General features: G+C 36.0%; 1 protein-coding gene across 4 annotated transcripts in view; it reads right to left on the bottom strand.

Annotated features, from left to right (window-relative positions):
- The window catches only part of Eip93F (Ecdysone-induced protein 93F), a 154,323-nt gene that overhangs the window by 10,149 nt on the left and 121,529 nt on the right, over window positions 1–22,645 (bottom strand). For all 4 annotated transcript variants that reach the window (XM_053763914.1, XM_053763916.1, XM_053763913.2 and 1 more), the window contains 4 exons: window positions 21,604–21,974; window positions 8,300–8,422; window positions 7,807–7,916; window positions 2,804–2,935 (listed from right to left, as the gene is read on the bottom strand). In XM_053763914.1, coding sequence (XP_053619889.1) covers window positions 2,804–2,935; window positions 7,807–7,916; window positions 8,300–8,422; window positions 21,604–21,974 — 736 coding nt within the window. The remainder of the gene's footprint in view (window positions 1–2,803; window positions 2,936–7,806; window positions 7,917–8,299; window positions 8,423–21,603; window positions 21,975–22,645) is intronic.

Genomic DNA, 22,645 nt, shown 5'->3' with positions numbered 1-22,645 from the left:
GGATAGGAAAATGCTCCGAGTTATTTAATGACCACTTTATAGCAACATACAATGTAAATTTCATAATCGGAGGTTGGGAAAGGGATTTTATAACGTCACTGCATTCCGAGGTCGCGTTGAAAAGAATATTGGTCCGGGATAAGTTGATTGTAATAGATCCCTACATAGGATAAGTCTGCCAATGTCTTCTTGTGCAATAAAGTTGTTACAAACATACAAACTAAAATTATTTTATATCCAAGTTCCATTTTACCTACCAAGTTTCATAAAAATCAAGTTACTCGTTCGGAAAATCCATTTGTGATTGTCTAATTACAGTCATCAAGATTTGGCAGTGGTCACTGCAGAATTTATTATTCATAAAATCTAAATTAGGTATACTTTATGTTTTGTCTTGTTCTACCAATATCAAATATTGCAAAGTACGATAGTGACAAAACATATTTTAGCTTAAAGCGTGCATAAACTGTTATATAAATTATAACGTAGTGTAAAACTTAGACGTAGGTAGGTAGATAATTTTAATGGAGTCCGACAAGAATTACTTATACAGGTTCCGATGATGGCAAATAGAAACAAGTATAATGCTAAAATAGCTATATATTTACAACTTGTACTTTGTTATATTACAGACAATATATTATATTTATATTTAAAAAATGGTAAGCCCTTCTGGCATAATAGGGACCAACACTGTTTGAATGAGTTTCTTTCGGCATTTTTTCTCAGCAGTGGTCGTTCCGAAATGCTAGTAGTTTGTAGCTTTGGTAAATATCATTTAATTTAGAATATGACGTGAAAAAGTGCCTGTGAAGGCCTAATTTCTGAATAAATGATTTGATTTTGAGACATAGTCATATGCAAACTTGGAGTCAGTTTCACACAGGGTTTTCCTTATAAAGTAACGAAAATTGAAACAATAGCTAGCGGAGGTAATGTAAGAAAGACATTACATATTAAAGGTATTCTTTTATTTACCATAACCAAATGATTTACATTGCTGTGGGCCATCATCGGCGCCTGTGTAATATAATTCCACGATTATTACACATTATACATTTTTCAATCGTGGAAAATTTAAAACAGATCTCAAAATTAAAACGTAGCCGAAACGGGCCAGGTCTTGGCCCATGATTGGCCCAATTATACCGTTCTCAATTTGACGGCTGAACAGACAACTCCGGTCCATTGCCTAATTCCACAATTGGGATATAATTGACAATCATCCATGTATGTCAAATAACTGTGCCTGAAGCAGCCAACGTATTCAGGTTCTAATGTATGAACTTTTGTTATAAGAAATGTGGATATTTTCTAATATACGAAAGTAAGAGAATATATCAGCTGCTTATCTTCCCGCGCAAATTGTCAAAGTCAATCGAGGGAAAAGTCTGGAGGTGAAATTCTTCCCGTAAGCGATGGGCTAGGAACCTGACACTATTTATTTTCAATTCTAGAAGAATTATAGCTCATATCAAAAGCCCACCATTCGAGTTTTGCAACTATTGGCTCTGTCTACCCCGTATAGGGATAAAGACGTGATACTGTATATATCATTAACTGTTTCAAACACTAATACCACAAGTATGTGAGGTCGTAACTTAAGTCAATATACAGATTATACAACACAGTTAATATTAAGTGTCCTTAATCCTACAAATTAGTGAATAGGTATCTCCATTTGTATAGGATTATCATAACACAGATGTAAGTACAGTCTACAGCACATTAACTTACGCATGCTCATTGGAGATTCGCCTCTATAATACTGGCATAGAGGTCCTTGAAAGGTAACTTGACACGCAGGTATGTGTACTAGAATTGGACTATAAAATTACATCATTCAGATGAATGAATATTGGGCACAGTTACGACTCGTCCGAATGCTCAATGGGAATAGTTATTTTAGTTAAATAAATTTGTTTGTTTGTAATAACTTCATTACACGAAAATAAGTACATTAATCAAAATTAATACAAGAAAGACACATTGTACAACGGTGGACTTTTCCCATGTAGGGATCTCTTACAGTCAACCGGCGATAGGTTGAGAGGACATGTATACAGTAGCAGGCTAATCAGAAGTAAATTTATAAATTAAGCCTTGACATTGAGGAGACAGTCGGCCAGCTGACCCAGCTGTTTATAAGCTACCGTACCGTACTAATTACAATATTAATTACATGAGGCAGTCCACCTCTCTCTTTGAGAATGACTCCCGGACGGAGTCGAAATTTTGTCACTAATTCAAATTAATATAATGATTTTGTCGTCAGAATCTTTAGCCTCAACCCACTGCTGAGTACAGGTCTCTCTTCTTGCGCAACTTTCTACTTATGGCAGTCTCAACCATCGCCTTCCCGTGACGTAACAATGTCATCTTAACAACTGTGGTCTCATTTCGAATCGTCTCTATGCTGAGAAGTGAAATGCAAACCCGCACTAACCCCTCTGATCTGTGTTCCTGTCTCGAACGCCACTTCGTCACTGCTTTGACCTATCTATGGTACCTATTCTCTTTTAGCCAAGTGAAGCGGGCTCATGTCCCGCGATTTTCTTTTATTCTGTGCTAGCGGCCTGTCTCTGCTTCGCTCGGGAAAAGCAATAATATATTATATACCTAAGGAATCACCTATTGGTGTGTTTTCGAAAAACTTACAAAAATCCTGAAAGGTTTTGAGTTTTCGCGTTCATACAGAGAGACGAGACGTGACGAAGCCATCAGAGAAGATGTTGTACCACTATTTGCTAAGGAGCGTGTTAATATGTACTATTATTTAGTTAAGTGAGTGTTATAACTTCACCTGTTATCAAGGATCTTGGAGTCGGGAGGTGGGGTGCCGCTCGTGCTGGAGGTAGACTTGGCGCTCAGGTCCAGGGGCTGCTCGGCCAGGGTCGGGGATGATGGCGGCGGCGCCTTGTCTGACTCTGGTAATCTGTGGGGGAAGTTACTTGTTAGCACAGTTTAATGGGATTCATATGAGCATTGATATATATATATATATATATATATATATATATATATATATATATATATATATATATATATATATATATATATATATATATATATATATATATATATATTTCAGAATTTAAACATTGTATCCGAAATCTGTATCTATCTTTTATCAGAATAAAAAAAAGTTGTATCCAAGTGCCTGGGGGCAACCGTGAAACGTAAACCACGTAGCACGAATTTGCGTCTACACATTCACTCTTTTTTTGCACGTTGCAACATGTGGGGACGTTAGTAACCCGCTACCTATTTGTATGTGTCGTGTCTTTTTGATTTTGACTTTTGTTTCGCTTGCTGATAAAGTATCTGACAGCCTATATGTAACATTTTTAACAGATTGTCTTAAAAATTGTGTATCACAAGTGTTGGATACAGCTGACGGCGCACATCAGGCAGATTTATCTAGCGGCTTGTGTCTGTGAGATTATATATTATCAGAACGTATTATAACAGGCGTTAATTAGCATAATTTATAATTCAGATGAGTCAAATATTATTCAAATACCTTTATGTATTTTACTTTATTCCCAGTCAAATAGCCGATTATGGCCGATGTTTGGTCAAGGTTTCGTCAAATTACTTCGATCTGTCCTTTTCTACTTATCATCAAAATATGCACAAGTACATATCAATTATTATGTGGTGTTCACTCATCACCTCTTTTTTGATACTTTTTTCAACACCTTGACACGATTTCAACATTACAATTTAAACTGAATATGCATTTACACCGAATGAATCTGAACAGCCTTCAAACGTCGCGAAATGTATAGGTATTCTCTAAGCGGCATCAGAATAAAGCTTGTCAGGCGTTTCGTTCGACGCGCCCATTCATTGAGTTTCGACGTGGTTGCAGACGTCAGGCCTATCTGGAGATATTGTGCTGTTGTCACTTCGATGTAGGTGAACGTTTGGGTGAAATAATGTATTCTAGTTCCATGTGAGTGTTGGACTATTCTTGTCGAGTTGGAATAGCTATCATACAATTTTCGACCAATGTGTGGCTGCGGTTATGGCTCTATCGTTAGCCTCGTTTAGGTCTTCCATTAATTATATTTCATGTTTGTGTTTTCTCAGTTCTTTCGCTGTCATAGAGCGTTGGAGCCCAAGGTCCGCCTTCATATGCCAGCTCCATAGACACGTGCCAACGCGAATCCGTGAACCAATATTTACGGTAGTTAGTATGAGTGCTTTTATTTACCGCAATTAAAAACTAGCAATGTATACCGAATCGCGAAAGTTTGGTATACTGTTCGATGACACTGTGGAGCCGGCATTTAGAGCCATGCCTCATTGCTCAGTTGCGAGTGTTGCGACGATACATTACGTTGCAGCTCGACGTGTAGAGTTGTTTTTTTTGGTTTTGAAACTGACGTGCGTTGACACATCGAAACTAGATAAAATTTCTGCGTTGTTCAGCTTTCTGCGATTCTGTGCTTGTATCTGTCGGATCCGCTCAGGGTGGAACGTTGAGTGTTGTCCATTTATAATTTGGCCAGCCAATAAACTATAACCAATTGTCGTTCTAAATACAAGAACAACTAGAACAATGAATGGTTTCCATTTGAATTTCAAATGCGCTGATGCAGCCTTGAAATGAGCCTTGTATATTTGTATGGGATTTGGGATTTACTGTTATGAATACAACTTATAATCTATGATCTATAACGCGATCGATTTTATGTTTCTTTATCCTACGAATATATTCGTCGAATATATCTTGAAATCTCGAGTGTACGAAAGTTTGTTACGCAAAAACTACTAGACCCACATAGATTTTGAGAAAATTTGGAATCCTGGTTAAATAAGACTTACATAGAATATCTGTACCTATACATAACAGGTACATGTGTTCCGTGGATAAGAAATATTACGATGATTCGCCGCAACTTTTGGCTATAAATGGGATTAATATTATGAACGTATCATCAGAATTAAAAGATGCAAACCACCATACAGAATTAGCGTATTTAAATATAGCATTTAGTCTGCGCCCGCTCTGTCTCCACTCCGGAAACGCAGCCTATCTCTGTTCCGTCCGAAATACATCAGTGTCTATTATTTCTGCTACATATTTTCAGTTTTTCACACAAATATGCATTGCTAGGTGCAACTATCAACCAACGAAATAGTATATCTTTCCGAAACTGTGATCATATAACGTCCTATCGTATCTAGACTCCACTTTGACGTTGATTTTGTTCTTCACGCCGCTAAAGTTAAGACAAAATGGCGTACATTGCGTTTTTCTGCGCAGGTTAAAGTTAACGTCAAAGTTGATTCATGCAACCCAATCAGAATACTCGTATTGGATATTTTTTTTATTTGACTTGCAATGAATGTATGTCACATGTTTGTTCGGTTGGAATCTTACAGCAGATAACTTCAACGTACTGATATCTTGCATACACGTTTAGTTTCGATGACAATGAATTATTGCGACAAGCTTGACCTGATGGTGTACCCAGGAATTTCGCACACTGATGCAGGTCTCATCTGAAAATCACAGTGTATCGCCCCTCTGGGTGATATGTGTACTGAGATGGGCCTTTTTGTATTGCTGCAACACAGTACACTTGCTTTTCAATTGTGCTATGTGAATACTATGTTTTATTTTGTGTTTTTAGTCTGGTTGTGTATTGTGTTGTTGTTTTACAAATAAATGTTTTATCTATCTATCTATCAGGATCGGCTCCCAGCGAAGTAACTTCTCAACAGTTGACACGGTCGTGATTATTTGTCATGAATTAAGTTCTACAAAAAACCAGGCTATAAAATCATGTCGAAAAAATTATTTTTTTGTAAAAACTAAAAATTCTCGTTTAATACGAGAATTTTTTATTTATTTGCTACCAGTATAATAATGATTTTACCTAAAATTAAGACAACGTCACATCAAGATACCTATAATACCTTACCTAATGTAATTTTTTCAGTTTATGTCTTCAAGAATATCTAGAGATTATTTTATTTATCACGTCGCTAAGTAGACTTTAAGTGCTTACCTGCTTAATTATTTACTAAACCACTTGACTTGTCTAATATTTGCGTCAAACAAGATTGTTTGGACACCGCAAAACTCATAAACCTCACCAACTTTCAGAAATGTGTTAGTAAATGATAGATAGTACAAAAATAAACAGCGATCTCTGGGAACCAACGCTCTATGGCCAAGAAATTTACCGGGAAGGCCCTCAAATGAGAGAAAGACAATAGGTGAATATTCATAGTATTGATTCCCCGATCAAGTGTTACAATGATCTTAAAGTACAATAGTGCTTAAAAATAATAAGTATAAAAATAATATTAAAACTAATTTATTGAAGGGACGATGTAGACAAAAAGATCCTTGTTAGATATTTTGCCCAGAAACAGAACATTTCAATGCCATTAGAATGGATGCATATGGAGTACAACAATTTTGTTTGCCTTCTAGTGGCGTAGCTAGCGAAGCTAGGACGGTTACGTGCGCTGGGCACCTCCGCCATAGGGAGTCGAGTGCCCACAATTGCACAACAAAAAATTTATCCACTTTTAATGTAAAGACAGATTGCAACAGCTATCGCATCATATCTCACATAAGACACATATATTTTATTTCATTTGTATCTTAAAATTATTTGGTAACATAGTTTATTGACAAAAAGTCAATTAACGCACGGTTTTCTTATGAAAACATTGGGCGTAATTCATGTCTGCTTATAGGTATACACTGTAATAATTTTGCACAGCACAAATTTTATGTGCAAATTTGGATGTTGAAACTAGTTGTATTCGAAAGTAATCTATGTTCTTCGTATTTTTTTGTTTTCCTACAATAATTGGCAGAATTTTATCAGAAAGTGGTGAAACAGCCCTTTGAACTTGTAAACTTCCACTTTGGACTTTATATAACTTTGTTAACAGTGTGCTTGAAATGGGCTGCAAAGATCTTTTTGCATCAAGGTCTATGGATACCTAGTTACACCACTGTTGTCACCATAAATATTCAGCTTCTAGGTTATGGACGTAAATGACGGTGGAAGCTGATGACTGAAATATTTATTGTGTAGTTACTCGTGATTGTGATATACAGCTTTGGGAATGTTTTGACCCTAAGATAATGAAAGGTCATTGTTGATTTTAAACTGTTGGCAGCCATTATTGGACTTAACATTTGGCTTCATACATACATATTATCTCGTCTGTTTCCCACGGGAATAGATTAAGCGAATTTCACTTGCACTTCCATTTTAAAATATTCAAGAGTATATGTTGCCCGGGGCTTCGCTCCCGTGCGAATTTTGAGATAAAATGTAGCCTATAGCAATCTTGTATAATGTACCTTTCTAATGGTGGAAGTACCTTTGAAAGAAATGTACCTTTCTTTTTTTTTATCGGTTCGGTAGTTTCTGAGATTACCCGCCTCAAACAAACAAACTCACAAACGTTTACCTCTTTATAATAATAATAGTATTCAAGATATATAAGATAGTTGTTATGATTGCCTAACTACTGCTAACTAATGGATGGCGAAGATCGTGTGTAATGGAGAATAAAATGTAGGAAAGCAACTCTGGGTTTCGACTCTGCCCGGCTGAGGAAGTAACCGGGAAAACGGTAAGAGAAATAGTTATTGTAATTTATGAGGTGGCGTATGTTTACGCCCTGGAACCAGATATTAGTTTACGCCCAGTTGCTTCTCATCGTCGGGCGTTATGGGTTTACCTTTACGCTCGGGCCTATGCCTGGAACAGACCACCATAGAACAGATCATCAGATGGAACTAAACTATAAGCTAACACCGACCTGTCCGCTTGCTGCCGGTGCGCCAGCCGCTGCAGCAACATGAGCTGTGTCAGCGCGGGCGGCATAAGCCCCGAGCCCAGCGTCGCCAGCGCGGCCGCCATCTGCTGGAACTAAACAACGGATCGTTTACAGTCGGTAAAAAGAGAAACATTTATTTGCAAAAGACACAAGATATACCATTCGGTGTTTAAAGTTAAATCCTTTTGAAAGGGAGGCGCGTCTTTCGGACTTATTGTGAACTAGCTGCACACTGCGTTGTTACCCGTGGTTTATCATTTGTTGTAATAATTTCATCATCCGCCTACCCGTATCTCACTTTATGTGAGGTCGGTACAGCATGTCAGTCTTCACCACGTCTCCCTGTATCGGTAGCTATACCCTGCTTAATGCACTCAATCCACCTCATGTTCGACCTGCCCCTACTTCTTTTCCTGACACAAGTGAACTAAATGATCTAAGCAAGTGATACACAAAAGACGGATAATGTAGTTACCTGTGCAATGGCCTGCGGTGTCTGCGCCTGCAGTTGCATCTGCAACAGATGGTGAAGCAACGGCGGCGCGGCCGGGCTCTTAGCGCCCGACACCGAGCTGCTGTCCGACTCCGAGGCTGGACTCTGAAATAGATAAGTGTTATTAGATTGGTGGTTCTTTAGCCGGTTTTTCTCCGGTCAGTCCTAGGTTTGACCGTTATCTTTCCTAGGTCTAGCCCAAGATAAGCGCCTAGGTATACATAAAACGATCAGAGATCAGATGTCTAGGTCTAATCGGTTTGACATCGGCTAAACCTAGGTAAAGATAACCGTTTACAACCGTCTGCATCTAGGTTTGGCCGGAGAGAAACTGGCTACACTTAGGTATAACCACCTACGATCAGCTGCACTAGGTCTAGCCGGAATGATAACGGCTGAACCTAAGTTTATCCCATGATAACTAGGCCACACCTAGATTTAACCAACTGAGAACTTCGGGGTGAGTCTAGCCACACTTCGGGGCACATATATTTAATATGCAATCCAATTAACATCATATTCTCAGAAATTTCTAATGCGATTTAATTTAAATAATTTTTCAGTATTTTTAGAGCACTTAATTTTTGATTTTATATAATTGATTTGGTTGCTCTGATTTGTAAAAGGTAAAACGGATATAGAATGAAATTAAATATTATGGATGGATAGATGATCAAATGTAGATTTAAAACAACTGAACTGGAGGAACAGGAAATTGGTTGATAAACACACGATATTATACGAGTATCTACGCAAGGAAACCAGATGAGGCCATAGGAACAATTTAACGACTCACCTACGTCCTGTTTTTGACTCCCGGACTCATTAAAAATTATCAGGTACCTAGGGTGTTTTGTCAATCATTTTATTTATTTAATAGCACACAAAACAGATTGCAAAATGATCTAAATTGCATTTCTAAAATATTTACGCCTAAATTTTTCAAAAATGGATTGTTATTCACTACCAGACAATCCAAGTTTGTATCGAAATGGTAACAGAATAAACCACTCCACAAATTTGCACGAGAATACCACAGTAATAATAAATACTATCGGTAAGGATATAAGGTTTTTGGAGATGATTAGGGAATTTAAAGCCCGCTGATAAGCAACAACACAATCCGCAATGAGGGTTAACATTCGACAGACGGCCGAAAAAATCAGAGCTATTACATGGCCTACGGATGTCATTTCACAGCTAAAAATGTAACCAAGATAAAGGAGAGATAAAATCTTGTGAGATCAAATAATTATGCACACTATTTTTTGATGTAATGTACCTAATAATTTTTCCGAAAATCTATATTGTTCAATCAAGTACTTCCATATTATTTCCCTTTAGAAACACATAAATAATGAACACTTCATTAACTCAATCAAGAAACCTTCAATTTTAACGATTCTTATCATAAACTTAAGCGTAATTAAAATTATATTTATCAAACTTGATCCTTCAGTTTTAATTAAAAATGGCGTTTGATAAGTTCAGTTTGTCCTGTTTATTTTAGCATACGGGAGTTGTTTACAAGTTAAATAGCTTATTAAGCTTCTCCAAAGCTATTTTTGATTAACTATTTTACTAAACTTACCAGACTCTCCTAATCAAACAGAAAAGATTAAAGTGACATTAGAACACAGGAAGGTTAAGTATTCGAGTGACAAGAAAATCGAATCTTGGAGCGGTGGTGATCCAGTGGTTAATACCGTGTCCGCCTGAGATCAAGAGATCTAGGGTCGAATCCTACTCATGAGTTAATATACCAATCTTGTATAGTAGTTTTCATAGTCCATTATTTGCTTACGGTGAAGGAAAACAGCGACTTGCCGATTGGTTGACAATTTATAATTGACTAAGTACTGGTTTATGCGACTACTTACCTACTAGTAAATGGCGGTGACTACTTACTGTACTAGTAAATGGCGGTAGTAGTCGTTAGTCATGTCAGATGCCTTTGAATGAAAACTGACATTATTAGCAATATACACGATAAGAAATAAATAATAATAATAAATTACCTATGCTATCGGCATGATCCCTTCAGCACATTTTTTGTGCAGAAATAGGCAGCAAATTAATCTGAATGTAAAACTATAAACTTTTTCTCCGATTCAAATTAAAAATAACAAACATGAATTTACTCTTTGTTCCGAAGGATTTCAGCCACGGATTGTCTTTTAATGGCGTCTAATTGCAGTCAATTAATAGTTATCACTATTTTGTTCATCGCGACGGAAGTTACAGAGCCTGCAAGATTTTATTGACAGTAAAAATACCAGTGATGGGGATAATCGTCTATGGTTCGTTATTCGCTCCGTGTTATCGCAAACTTTATTTATTTATATATGTTACGGTTAAACCCCGAAATGCGGCTAGATCTAGGTTTAGCCGGCTAGACCTAGGTGCAGTCGATCTCAGATCAACACGATCCGATTGATTGGAAGAGATCCTTCCATGGGAATAGTTCGCCGTGTTGTATCTGTTTCTTATCTTTGAGTATTCTTATGCAATAAAGTATTTTCAATACAAGCAATTTTTCCAGAAAACTAAAGCTTAAAATGCTCAAACCTACTTTGAAACATCAGACACTAATTATACCTAATTGTTCCCACTCATTACGGGTAAATATCTAGAATTTCAACCAGTTACATTATAAAATAATGACTGGCATGACTCAATAAAAATTAAACACTCAAATAATGTATTCTTCCATTGCAAAATAGTTCTTATAGTCAACAAGTTTAAGGTTACAATTGCGTAATTCTTCCTGACAAGCCGCTTTTCCGGCCATTGTTGACTTTTCAGTAATTATTTACTTAGGTAATGAAATAATTGTCACGATTTAACCTAGACTTCCGCCATTGTAAGACTTGTTTGTGATTTTGTAATTATTATATAGGTTTACTCCAAACTATTATTATTGTCTACTAGCGGCTCGGGTAAAACTATAATAAATTATACACTTAAACCTTGGGAATCACACTATCTATTAAAAAGACCCGCATCAAAATCTGTTGCGTAGTTTAAAGATCTGAAGCATACTTAGGGATAGAGAAGCATACAGCGGGAAGCGACTTTGTTTTGAAGTGATTAATAGGCTTCTGACAAAATTTTACCTCCCCCCAAAACATGGCTCAGTTACTCTTGTGCCCTGCGTGCTACCACTTGCACACTGTAATACCTGTGTAACGTCACAGTCAGTTTTCGGTGGAGTTGTATGGTCCTCACTTTAGCCGAGTCGACACGTTACGAAAAAGAAGAATCAATTGACGACCTCGGTGGCGCAGTGATGAGAGAGAAAGAGAGACTCTCCAACTAATATAAGGTTTCGTCACTGTCATTTAGCTGGACCTTGGAGGTTCACTTCCGTGGGAATAATATTTTATAGAAACACCTATAGAATTATGCTTTCAGTCGCAGTATAATATTCGAAAAACATATCACGATCGTCCTACCCAACTACACGCTTAGCTGCCTAGAATTTCACTCTATACAGAAGAAAAGACAATTTTCTATATTAATGTGGCTGTCATGCTAGTTAAATTTTATATTATCTTGGCACTTCTAGATTCATAATATTTAAAAGTAAGCTTCAATCAATTCATAGATTTTCAGGATGAAAATTTTACTTATAAAAGCAGAGACGTTACGAGCCCAGATAACGAAGAATAAATTAAAATACTTAATAAATTGCTTTTGTCCCTCGATTATGTTCTATACTTATAAATTAGAATGTACATAGTTACACTTTTTCATAAGTTTAATTTTCACATGAGCATTTTTTCGAAAATGGCTCCGTTTCGAGTTTAAATTCAGATTCAGATTCTTTATTGCAAATCACATATGTTTAAAAGATGTCACACAAATATAAAGTACAAGTGAGACGCCCTGCAAGGGCACAGCAAACGTAAGGTCTACTGGATGCCATTAAATATATGATTCGTGTTATCTAAGTAAGGGAATCGAAGGTTTTACTGATCAATTTTATCAAAAAACCTCTGAGATAGGTACATTTGTCTAAATGGAAAGCTTTAAGATGTTTATTAAATAAACTTTTTAGTATTTTTTATATTATTTGATATTGAAACCTGCATACTGGTTGATTATTAACTTGTGTGTGAAATGGAGAAGGCAATGGCAAACCACTCCATTAATAATGCCAAGAAAGTTGTTGTGTGTGTATAATTCCACGTAATGACTGAATGTGAATGAACGTGAATGAACACGCCATGAGGAATACGACTATGAAGAAGAAGATTATATATTTTCATAGCCATATGGTGAGGAATAGACGCGTTTAATGCCATATTGGTTAGTGGGAAGTTTCATTGACTCCATTGGGTATGATCAATAAAAATTCATTATTGTCATTGGGTTTTTATTTATATCCTTTGTTTTGGAGTAATTTAAATTATTAACTTTTTAAGCCTCTATTATTAAGCCAATCGACAATTTTGTTTTACCATAAAATATTTATACTTAACAACTTTGTAAAACCCAACACGTTCGTTGTAAACTGAGTAATAATAATAAACGTTAAATAAATATTTATCAATAATTTAACGTTTAAAAATGACACGAACTCAAGACCGGTTGGTTCGCCTTGGATTTAGCTAATCAAGTCCACCTTGAACGACTACGATTGTTTCACGCCAATATCATGTGTGTCTATGGTGCTGATGAACGGTTTTCTATTGATATTTTAGATATTAAAAAAAATAGAAATGTTCCCTCATTTGTTTTTGTCATCGACATAGTAACTGGCAGTCTTTAAAAAAAAACTTTAGAATTGTCACTCTGGATTCCATTTTGGATTTTTAAATTGTTACCTAGTTTTTCTCCTCTCGTAAATAAGGAATAACTAGGCTAGCTTGAGTTATTAGACAAACGCCATTTCTCTCTTCTCATTGTAATGTCATATTTTTCTAACTTCCTATGAAATTGGCTAATATTTTGGTTAAGCTGCTTGGTATCGTGAACAATGCAGCTTTACCATTCAATATATTCATAAATTTCAAGCTTTCAAATTTAGAACTAGAACCAATTCTGGTTCTGGATCATTGGCATTCTCTCTTTGTAAAGGGCATTATAATTGTCCGTAATCAGCTAACGCTTTTGCCTCTATTTTTTTCTATCGACGTCAGCCGTATCAGACAGCTGCTCCTATTCAAACGTAAAAAAAAATGGCTACATAATTTACCGCTCGCCAAATGGTGGGGTCCACAAGCCAACACATTCTAATTCTAAACTCGCGGCCTCGACCAATGGCGGCCGAGGACGAGTCAACATGGCGGTCGTGGGAACCGGTTAATGGGCCGTTTGAATTTAGAATAGTATTTTTATTAAACGTTCGAGAACAATTGGTTTTTTTTATCTTTTTTTTTTCTGTGTTCGATGGCTGCCGGTTTGTTACGATTTAAAGACGGTCGGCAAGGTGCTGATTATTCTATCAGATTATTTTTAATTTAGCACATTATTTTACATGCCAGTAGTAAAGGTGGAAATAATTTAAAGTCTGTTAATTAAAAACTCGTTATTACAGTTACGCCTACGCGCGTTTGGAACAGGCTTCGCTAAACCGTTATTTATAACTGTCCCTGCCTTATTACGGAAGCAATCGTAGATAGATCATGTTAAACTGAATTTGTCTCTAAACAGTATCAAACTAAACTGCTTATTTTATCACAAAAACATACCAATAATTTACTTAATTTTCAATTAAATAGCTAATCGAAAGGTGCCTACTTACTTGCCCTAAGTCTACTTAAACTTTTTTAAATCTATTTCGCCTCAATATAAATGTCTCTCTGAGAAATTTTCATAGAGAATGGTTGACATTTTGGTTGCTTATTATAAATATCCATAATTTGAATTCTAAGCGATTGGAGCTAGTGTGATCTTTTGTTTACAAAGAAGAATTACTTGAGTCAGTACTCACTCAAATAATAATTTTAACATAGGATACCTTGCTAGCTACGTCTCGGGGCTTCGTTCTCGTGGGAATTTCCACATAAAAAGTTATATTCGTATTTTCTACAATCTATATCAATGCTTACTATAGTTTGTAAAATGTAACTTGAGTTCTATGACAGCAGGATGAATAGATACATTCGAAATGAGAGCGACAGAGACAGATGTATAATTTACAAAGTACCTATAACAAACGAGCACCATTATATTTTTCTTAGTTTGGTACAGTATGTCCTTACGTGTTTGCGCTGTATTATGTGATTAATAACGATATAACATAAGAGCCATAACTTAAGTCATGCAAGGGTTAAAAACAATATAAGTAGGTAGATGGAATATTTTTCACAATATAATTAAGGACAATAGGTAAAATATTAAGCATCATCATTAGATATCGGGGAAATGGCCCCAAAATGAGAGTGTTGGGGCTGTCTGGTGCTTGATCTAGCGAATGGATCTCAGAGCGTTTCGACCGCTGCGGCCGCGTTGTCATTACGATCCGTCAATTTTCTTCAGAAAGGAATTATTTCCAAAATCAATCATTCATAAAACTGTACAAATTATACACAATTCACACTGTACAATTCATAAAACATTACCACAGTACAGATTAGTTATTTTAAAGTCAGTAAAACTAATTCTTGTCTTTGTTACAATTTGCAAAATTGTATTGACAGCTCGGCCGCAGCGGCCGAAATGCTCTGAGAAACAGGCTGGTGTCCCCAACTATAAAATAATAATGATCAAAGGACATATTATAAGTGCTCAAATATGGATTCAACACGATTTGTGGAAATTTTCTACAAACATTAATCAAAGAGTGATCAAAAAAATTGTTGAAGCGACGATGCTACAAAATCCAGTCGGCAGTTATGAAAGCAATCAAATGGTTTTGTGATCATTAAGCAAAGATACATGCTCACGTTTCAAAACGGCAGTCAACTAACCATGAAATCGCCTCATGTTGTGTTCCCTTGCATTTCACAAAAAGTGTGTAATAAACCACTACAAACAACAGAGAAGACTGTTTTCATTTACCACGTATCCATTGCGAATGAAAAACACACGATTCAAAAAGGAAAACGTCAGACACAAAGCGTTCTATATTCGAAAATGAAATTTGGGCCGTCAAAAGCGCGCGCTTTTTTTTTCTTTTTTCACGAGCTGCAGTGATTAGCAAAGGCGTTCGTACCGCGTGTATTTGGACGCACGTGTTCGTGGCGAGGGGTGGGCCTTCCACGTGAATTTTCCGAGGTTTCCACCCTCTGCGGACCGCCCCTATAGGCTTTTCTGTCCGGCCTATGCTGTTTAACCGATCGGCTAGTGAGAGCCGTGGAGTGGATTGCGCGGTTTTTTAACAATCTCAAATGCTGTGATTTAATGGATTCGAATTTAGAATTTTTTATTTTTTATTTTGACATTGGATGTGAAAACTCCTACATGAAAAGAAATTACTCGTTAACATTTAATTACAATCAATGAAGTAAATAGGGAAACATTTATTATATTTTACTAAAATTATCTATGTAAGTACGGTACTGGAAGTATATAATCTGTGGTAAAGTCAACAGCAAATCCAATTGGCTAAAATCATTGTAAATTCGCCACTATTTCCTTGACGGTTCTAAGGTTTTGCCTATTACGTAAATGCCTAAGTACATAGGAAAAACGTTGACTAAAAACTATAGTAATTAGGTAATACTTAAAAAAATAGGTAAAAATGGCATTTTAAACCGGCTCGTTGCTGGTATAATTAAGTGCAGGAAAAACATCGTAATGGCTGGTTACGAAACTGAATCATTGTTGAGTGTAGCGGTATTAAATCTTTTTAATTGCTGTGATAACAATTTCTTCATAGAAAAAACATACTCGACTTTATTTACGATGATTTTTATGAAGCTGAATGTTCTTCTAATAATGATAATGATTTGGAGCAACAACAAATCAGTGCAATCGTAGTTTAATTGGTAAACTTTTCATCGACATAATTCAGTTATGTAAGTACTTATTAAGTCTATATAGTATACATATTGTTAGTCATTCGACTATCTTTCTTCATGTCATTTGTCTATCTTCGATCATTGGATTCGCTCCTGTGACAATTTTAGGATTGATTTTCCTAGGTTTTCTTCAACTCGCGTACCAAAATTTCACCGAAAACTGTCCAATTGTGTTTCTTACTTTTATCTTTATATATCACCACTCAGATAAAGGAAAAAAAACTTCTCGGAAAATGTAATAGTTTCGATGACCTCTCTTCACTTTTCGCTGTCCAAACACTGCCTACTTTTCACTAGCACGCCTCCGCTCCGATTCGTTCCGTCAAAGCAAATTCGACCCTACCACTCACGTCATAAAGTCCAAAAGGACAATGCTCTAAATGTCACGCACCCTTCTCTTTCGCGCGTATTAATCAAAATACGAGTTTTCTACTTTGACGTAGAATAGTAGCGAATGGATAAGGTATTGTTTAGCAAATTGAAACTATGGCTTGTCAGGCGACCATTATAACGAGAGCTCTCTCTATTTTTAACATCTAGAGCTAATGTATGGGAATAGACGGGTCTAGTTACGCTGGTTTTCAGAGGTTGGTTTAGACATGGTATAATTGCTATTGTAGGGTAAAGGGTTTACAATAAACTGTTATTAACAGACAATGATTAGAAATGTTGATACGGATGCGTTTTTGTTATTAATTAACGCTGGAGTAGGTAATAATTATTTCCATAAAAGGTTATCCTGAAGGCTTGGTAATCTATTTGACCGATAATTATGTAAATTAATAGTTGTTTATAAAATGCTATTGAATTTGTCAGATAAATTTATAAAGTTCATTTTTTAAAACTTTCACTGTGATCGCGTACGGTGCCTTTAGTGTTATGTGTGTATAAATTGTAAATTGGCTACTTTCCAACTAGGCAATCAGGGTAAGTAGTTAGTCTTATATCAAGAACAAAATTTTAAATTAAGCTTGTATGAGACGTCGTCGACGCATGTGACGTCATGGATTTTGGAGTATTTCAAAACGTATTTCAAATTTAAGTAATTATAATAAGACCGAAAATATAGTCACTCACTTAATTAATAATTAACTATTAAATTAAAATGATAATAAATTTTAAATAGGTACCTATTTATGCATTTTATTTTATAACCTAGTCAAGTAGACAATATATGAATTATGATATATTTTTTAAATTATCGAGTGAAAAAAGCCAACGATTCATTCGGATCAACATCAGTTATGTATGAATGAATGTTACGAATGAACGAGATGTGTCATGTTCATGATGCTTGGGAAAGAATGATGGATAAGGCTACATTCATATTTATGCTGCTTTTGTATTTATTTTTTGTTTTTATACCTATACCTAGTACAGTAGGTCTGATGACAAAGACTCCTGAAAAAAGCTGCAAATAAGTATATTGTAAAATGATAATTTCTCATAAATAATAAAGTAACTAAGTAAATAGTAATAAAAAAATCGTTAGTAAAAAAAACTACCATAATATGAAATTATTAGATTTTGTGTTAGCATCGTTTTCTAAGAGATTCCCATCAACTAATTTCATTTACCGTTCCATTTCTATGCAAGTTTGAAATTGGTGTAGCGTGTGAACGCGGCCTAACGATTCACATCGTAAAAATTGAAATTCGAATCCGACGTATTTTTTGTTCTTTGTATTCCATGTTCAAATTACAGAAACTTTTTTACATTTTGTTACAATGATTCTCAATCATTGTTTTCTTTTTTTTTTTGCTAATTTAGAGCCAGTATAATTTAAGTAGCGGAATAAAAAAAGTTGCAGTTTTGACGTGTTCAATTTCCTTTATCAATTAACGTCAATAAATTTACTTAGAGCCATAAATGGGCGAAGAGTAATTCAAACATTTTAAAATGAAAAAGGAACACAAAGATTTCCTACAAACGTAATTTAATTGTAGTATTATGGAAATAAACAACATTTCAATGGTGCTTGATTAATTTAATTCCATAATATATAAGTGGCGTAACTGTGCGTAAATGTCAAGGTGTGACCAAGTGCCGACATCGTGTTAGTCACTATGACGTTAGCAACCATAGACCGTGAAGACGCCATTTTATTTATTACAAGCTTTTATTTTTTTCCACCTGTCCCGTTTGTATGTACCTAACAAGTTAAATTTGAGTTATAAAAAAATCGAAACATGTATAATGTAGGTATACAATGTCCTCTCAACCTATCGTCGGTTGACTGTAAGAGATCCCTATATGGGAGAACCCGTCATTGTATTACTACAATGGCTTTTCTTATATACTAATCCTATCCTAATTATATACTAATCCTATCCTAACTTATTAATTCGAAAGAAAGTTTGTTTCTTTACGTTTTATTTACTCGATTGAGTAGATAAATCCTTCCTGAAATCTTGCAAAATGTACCTAGTTATGAGTAGGTAGGTGCTTACGGAGAAGGACACATGATACTATTCAAAATTCAGTAAAAAAGAACGGGTGTCCGTGGGAAATTCACGCGGGTGTACACGCGGACAAAAAGTATTACTACAAAAAACAACAAACTATATTTGTAAGATTAAAAGTGTCGTGACGTGCCGTGAGATTTCTAAAATTAGGTCTTCAATAGGTATAACTGTGAGAAACATCGAAATATTAAATCAGCTAATCATTTTCGTGCTGCACGTAACGAACATACAGAGAGAGACAGATAGATTAAAAAGAAAAACCGTTCCGGAGAATGTTCACTCTAAACTGGCAATCTTTAAGGAAAGTCGGCACTTTCGTGGGAATGGCACAGAAATAAATAGTAATAGCAATTATTAAAAAGAAAATAACGAATTTGCGTTTTCGAAGAATATTATCTATCTACGTTAATTGCAATGTAGCATGCGCATTGCCACGTATTTATTATCATAATTTTTAACGGCCATATACATAATTCGAAAAACGAACATCATTATATTGTTCATAAAAAAATTTAAAAAAAATCGTGTCGACATTGTATTTTTACATTGTACTTAATTTGTAACGAATATACATAAAATTAAACACGAATAAACATTATATTTTATGTCATAATAAAAATAAATTGTGAAAAATACATTATAGTAATTTATATCTCGATGGAAAATTACCTAAAATTGCCTAGGAACTATTTTTGTCAATATCTGTTGTGTTGTACTAAAATATCTATATTTCTATCATCATGTGAGTTTATTCCCGGTTGCTTTCTGAGCTGTGACGCGACGAAATCTCTATACAATCCTAAAATTTTGAAGATACGGCTGTCATTTTACTACCGTTAGCCTGAATCATTGTGAACCCTCTTTTAGAATGTAATTTTTGCCTAACGACTGTCAAAGCATTTTATTCCTCTGATGTTTACAATGAAGATAATTAGGTTTGATCTAGTCGCTTCATAAGACATCCACAAGAGCATGAGTGGTTTTTAAGGCGGGAACCGCACGCAGTTAATTCTGATGGTGAGCCTTCACCTCAAAATGAGGATTCAAATACAAAAATTACGTCGTAATTCAATCCCATACGTTGAACGAAATAAAATGGTCAATTGTATTCTCCCAACTCATGGTCGTCCGAGAAACTGCACGATTTTGAACTTTATATACATTGAAATACGATCTACGTGCGATATTTGTGTAAACATCTGGCTTTAATCGGTCACAATCCATTTCAAGGACTTAAGAATATGCCATGTGTATGTTGGGATGAATATTTCTTTCATAAAACATGGATTTATCTAATATCCCACTAATATTATAAGGGCGAAACTTTGTATATTTGTTACTTCTTCTCGCTCAAACGGCTGGGCCAATTTTTGAGAAATTTGCCATGGAGGTAGGTGATACCTTTTTTTTTTTCGTATTGAAAGACCCTCGTCTCGTCCATTCAGCCACGGGAAGCCGGACGGGTATGTGGGACTCGAACCCACTAAAACGACACGGTGCCGATGCCAACCGCATTTGTGCGGGGACCATGTGCTACTCTCGCTCCACAGCCCCGGCGCGGCGGCCGCTACCACGGGAGTCTCTGGCTCGGCTGCTCTCCTCGGAGCAGCGGGACGACTCGTCTTGGGCAAAGACATGCTTGACACGGGCGCGCCTTTCAACCCGGGGAAGGTAGCTGATATCTTGTATTAACATATTCGATTTTTATCTCGAAAATACGAGATTTCAGAAGAATTTCATCAAAAAGTTTGATAGTCAATGGCGCTTTATAAAGTAGATGGCGCTACTGTGCATAAAAATGTAAGTTTTTTTTTTAATAATTTCGGAGCTGACGCAGCGGAGTGGAGCTAGCCTACTAGCTGCATTACAATTAAATTTACGGTTTTGATGGAATGTTATTTTCAAACAAAAATTGGACTTTTCACAAGGTTTCAATGAAGCAATTTTGCAATTTGGTTAGTCATAGAGTGAATCAACTCGTAGTCATTGATAACACCGTATTTATTATCTGTGGTTGTTGATGATTTCATACAAAACACGCGTGCTGTTTTATTAAATCCCCCCAATTATATATTACTCCATGACATTACCTACTTTAAAGTCAGCTCCAAATTGTCGCCGAACTCGGACACATGCCGACGCGGAAGCGTGAACATTGCGTAGTTAGTACGAGTGATTTTATTTACCGCCTTAAAAAACCAGCAATGTGTAACGAATCCGCCATAGTGTGGCAAACTGTCAGCATAAAAGTCGATTTGTCCACTTTTAAGTCGGCCATATACCCTGTGATTCAAAAAAATGTTAAAGTATACTCATCGATGTGGATTATGTGTATACTTTAAGATAAAGTTAGTTTTGTCTCATTCTGTCAATGGTAAATATTATAAGGTGCGATAGTGACAAAACATACTTTAGTTTAAAGTATGCTCAAACTTTTTTATGAATAACAGGGATTAACATTTTTATAGCTAAAGTTTTTGTTTGTTTGAACGCACAATTCTCAATCTCTGGAACCTAGTAGTGGTTCTATTTTAAAACTCTTTTAATATATTCTCCAAGCTATTTTAGGATTCCGGAGACGATATCGTTCTTAGTTCCATAAATCAGCTCCAACTAAACAATTCATGAGTAATCTTATTACAGACTAGATGTTGCCCAGGGCTTTGCTCCCGTGGGAATTTTGAGATAAAATATAGCCTATAGCAATCTTGAATAATGTACCTTTCTAATTGTGAAAGAACTTTTGAAATCGGTTCGGTAGTTTCGTAGATTACCCGCCTCAAAGATCTCTCACAAACGCTTACCTCTTTATAATAATAGTATAGATATTTTAAAATGGAGCAGTACTCACACTGGCTCCACCTGCCGGCCTCTCTTCTCTCTCTCTCTCCTTGTCCTTGTCTCTCTCACCCTTCCCATCTCCATCCACACAGAAATAGCATTTATCTGGTGGCTTCCAATCTGTAGGTTCGTCTACTTCTACCTTCGGCTGGGTCGCCGGCCTTTTGATCAAACTTTCTAGAATTGTCTCTGGCCGTTTCTCTGGACGTTCGTCCTCGTTTATCTGCTCTATGGTTTTGATTTTCAAAGCCGGTGGGGGGTCGGTGGAAGGCATGGAGTCTTCGTCGCTGGATTGGGCGTCGCCACGCTTTGGTATTAATGCGTCTTGATAAAGTTTCCATTTTCTTCGCCCCATCAACTCCTCTGCCACCCGTTCTAGACCTGCAATGGAGATTTTTGAAAATTAATTCAAATTCAAAAATCATTAGACTCAGGACGATATAGGTACATCACTGATGGACGTTAAAAAAATATTTAAACGGGGCTTCGATCTCATATGAATTTTAGGATAAGGAGTGCCCTATGTGTTTATTCCTGGTTAAATTCTACTCGTTTACCAAATTTCATAACAATCGGTCCAGTAGATTTTGTGTGAAAAAGTAACAAACATACACACACACATATTCACAAAATTTCACACTTATAATATTAGAAGGATTATGTCTACTGCCGACTTCTTCGCAGGTGAAGAAACCGCGCAACATTCTTCACCGCCGCAGCCTTTTCTCCTAGGACGTCGAAACAAATGTAAGTCTTATAAGTGTAATGCTTCATTCGAGGCTGTGAGGCCACGAGGCCGGGAGTTATTTTATGCACCGTCGTCACACATCGGGCCTTCAAAAGATATTTCAAAGTGATGTTCGATCAGATAGGTGTGAACGACCCTATGGGAAAAACTGTGTGAGCGAATACTATTGAAAATATTAAGAAATATTTAATAATCATATTAAACTACTTTGCGTATATATTCCACGACAATTTGAGACGATTTTTGTGTGCGTGTATAAATAATTTGTCATATAATAATAATTAATGTATATTTTTGGCTCACT

The sequence above is a fragment of the Plodia interpunctella genome, chromosome 24, assembly GCF_027563975.2.
Source record: "Plodia interpunctella isolate USDA-ARS_2022_Savannah chromosome 24, ilPloInte3.2, whole genome shotgun sequence".
NCBI classification, from domain to species: Eukaryota; Metazoa; Arthropoda; class Insecta; order Lepidoptera; family Pyralidae; genus Plodia; species Plodia interpunctella.
Note: the sequence above shows the minus strand (reverse complement) of the source record. Positions and strands in the feature narration are given on the sequence as shown.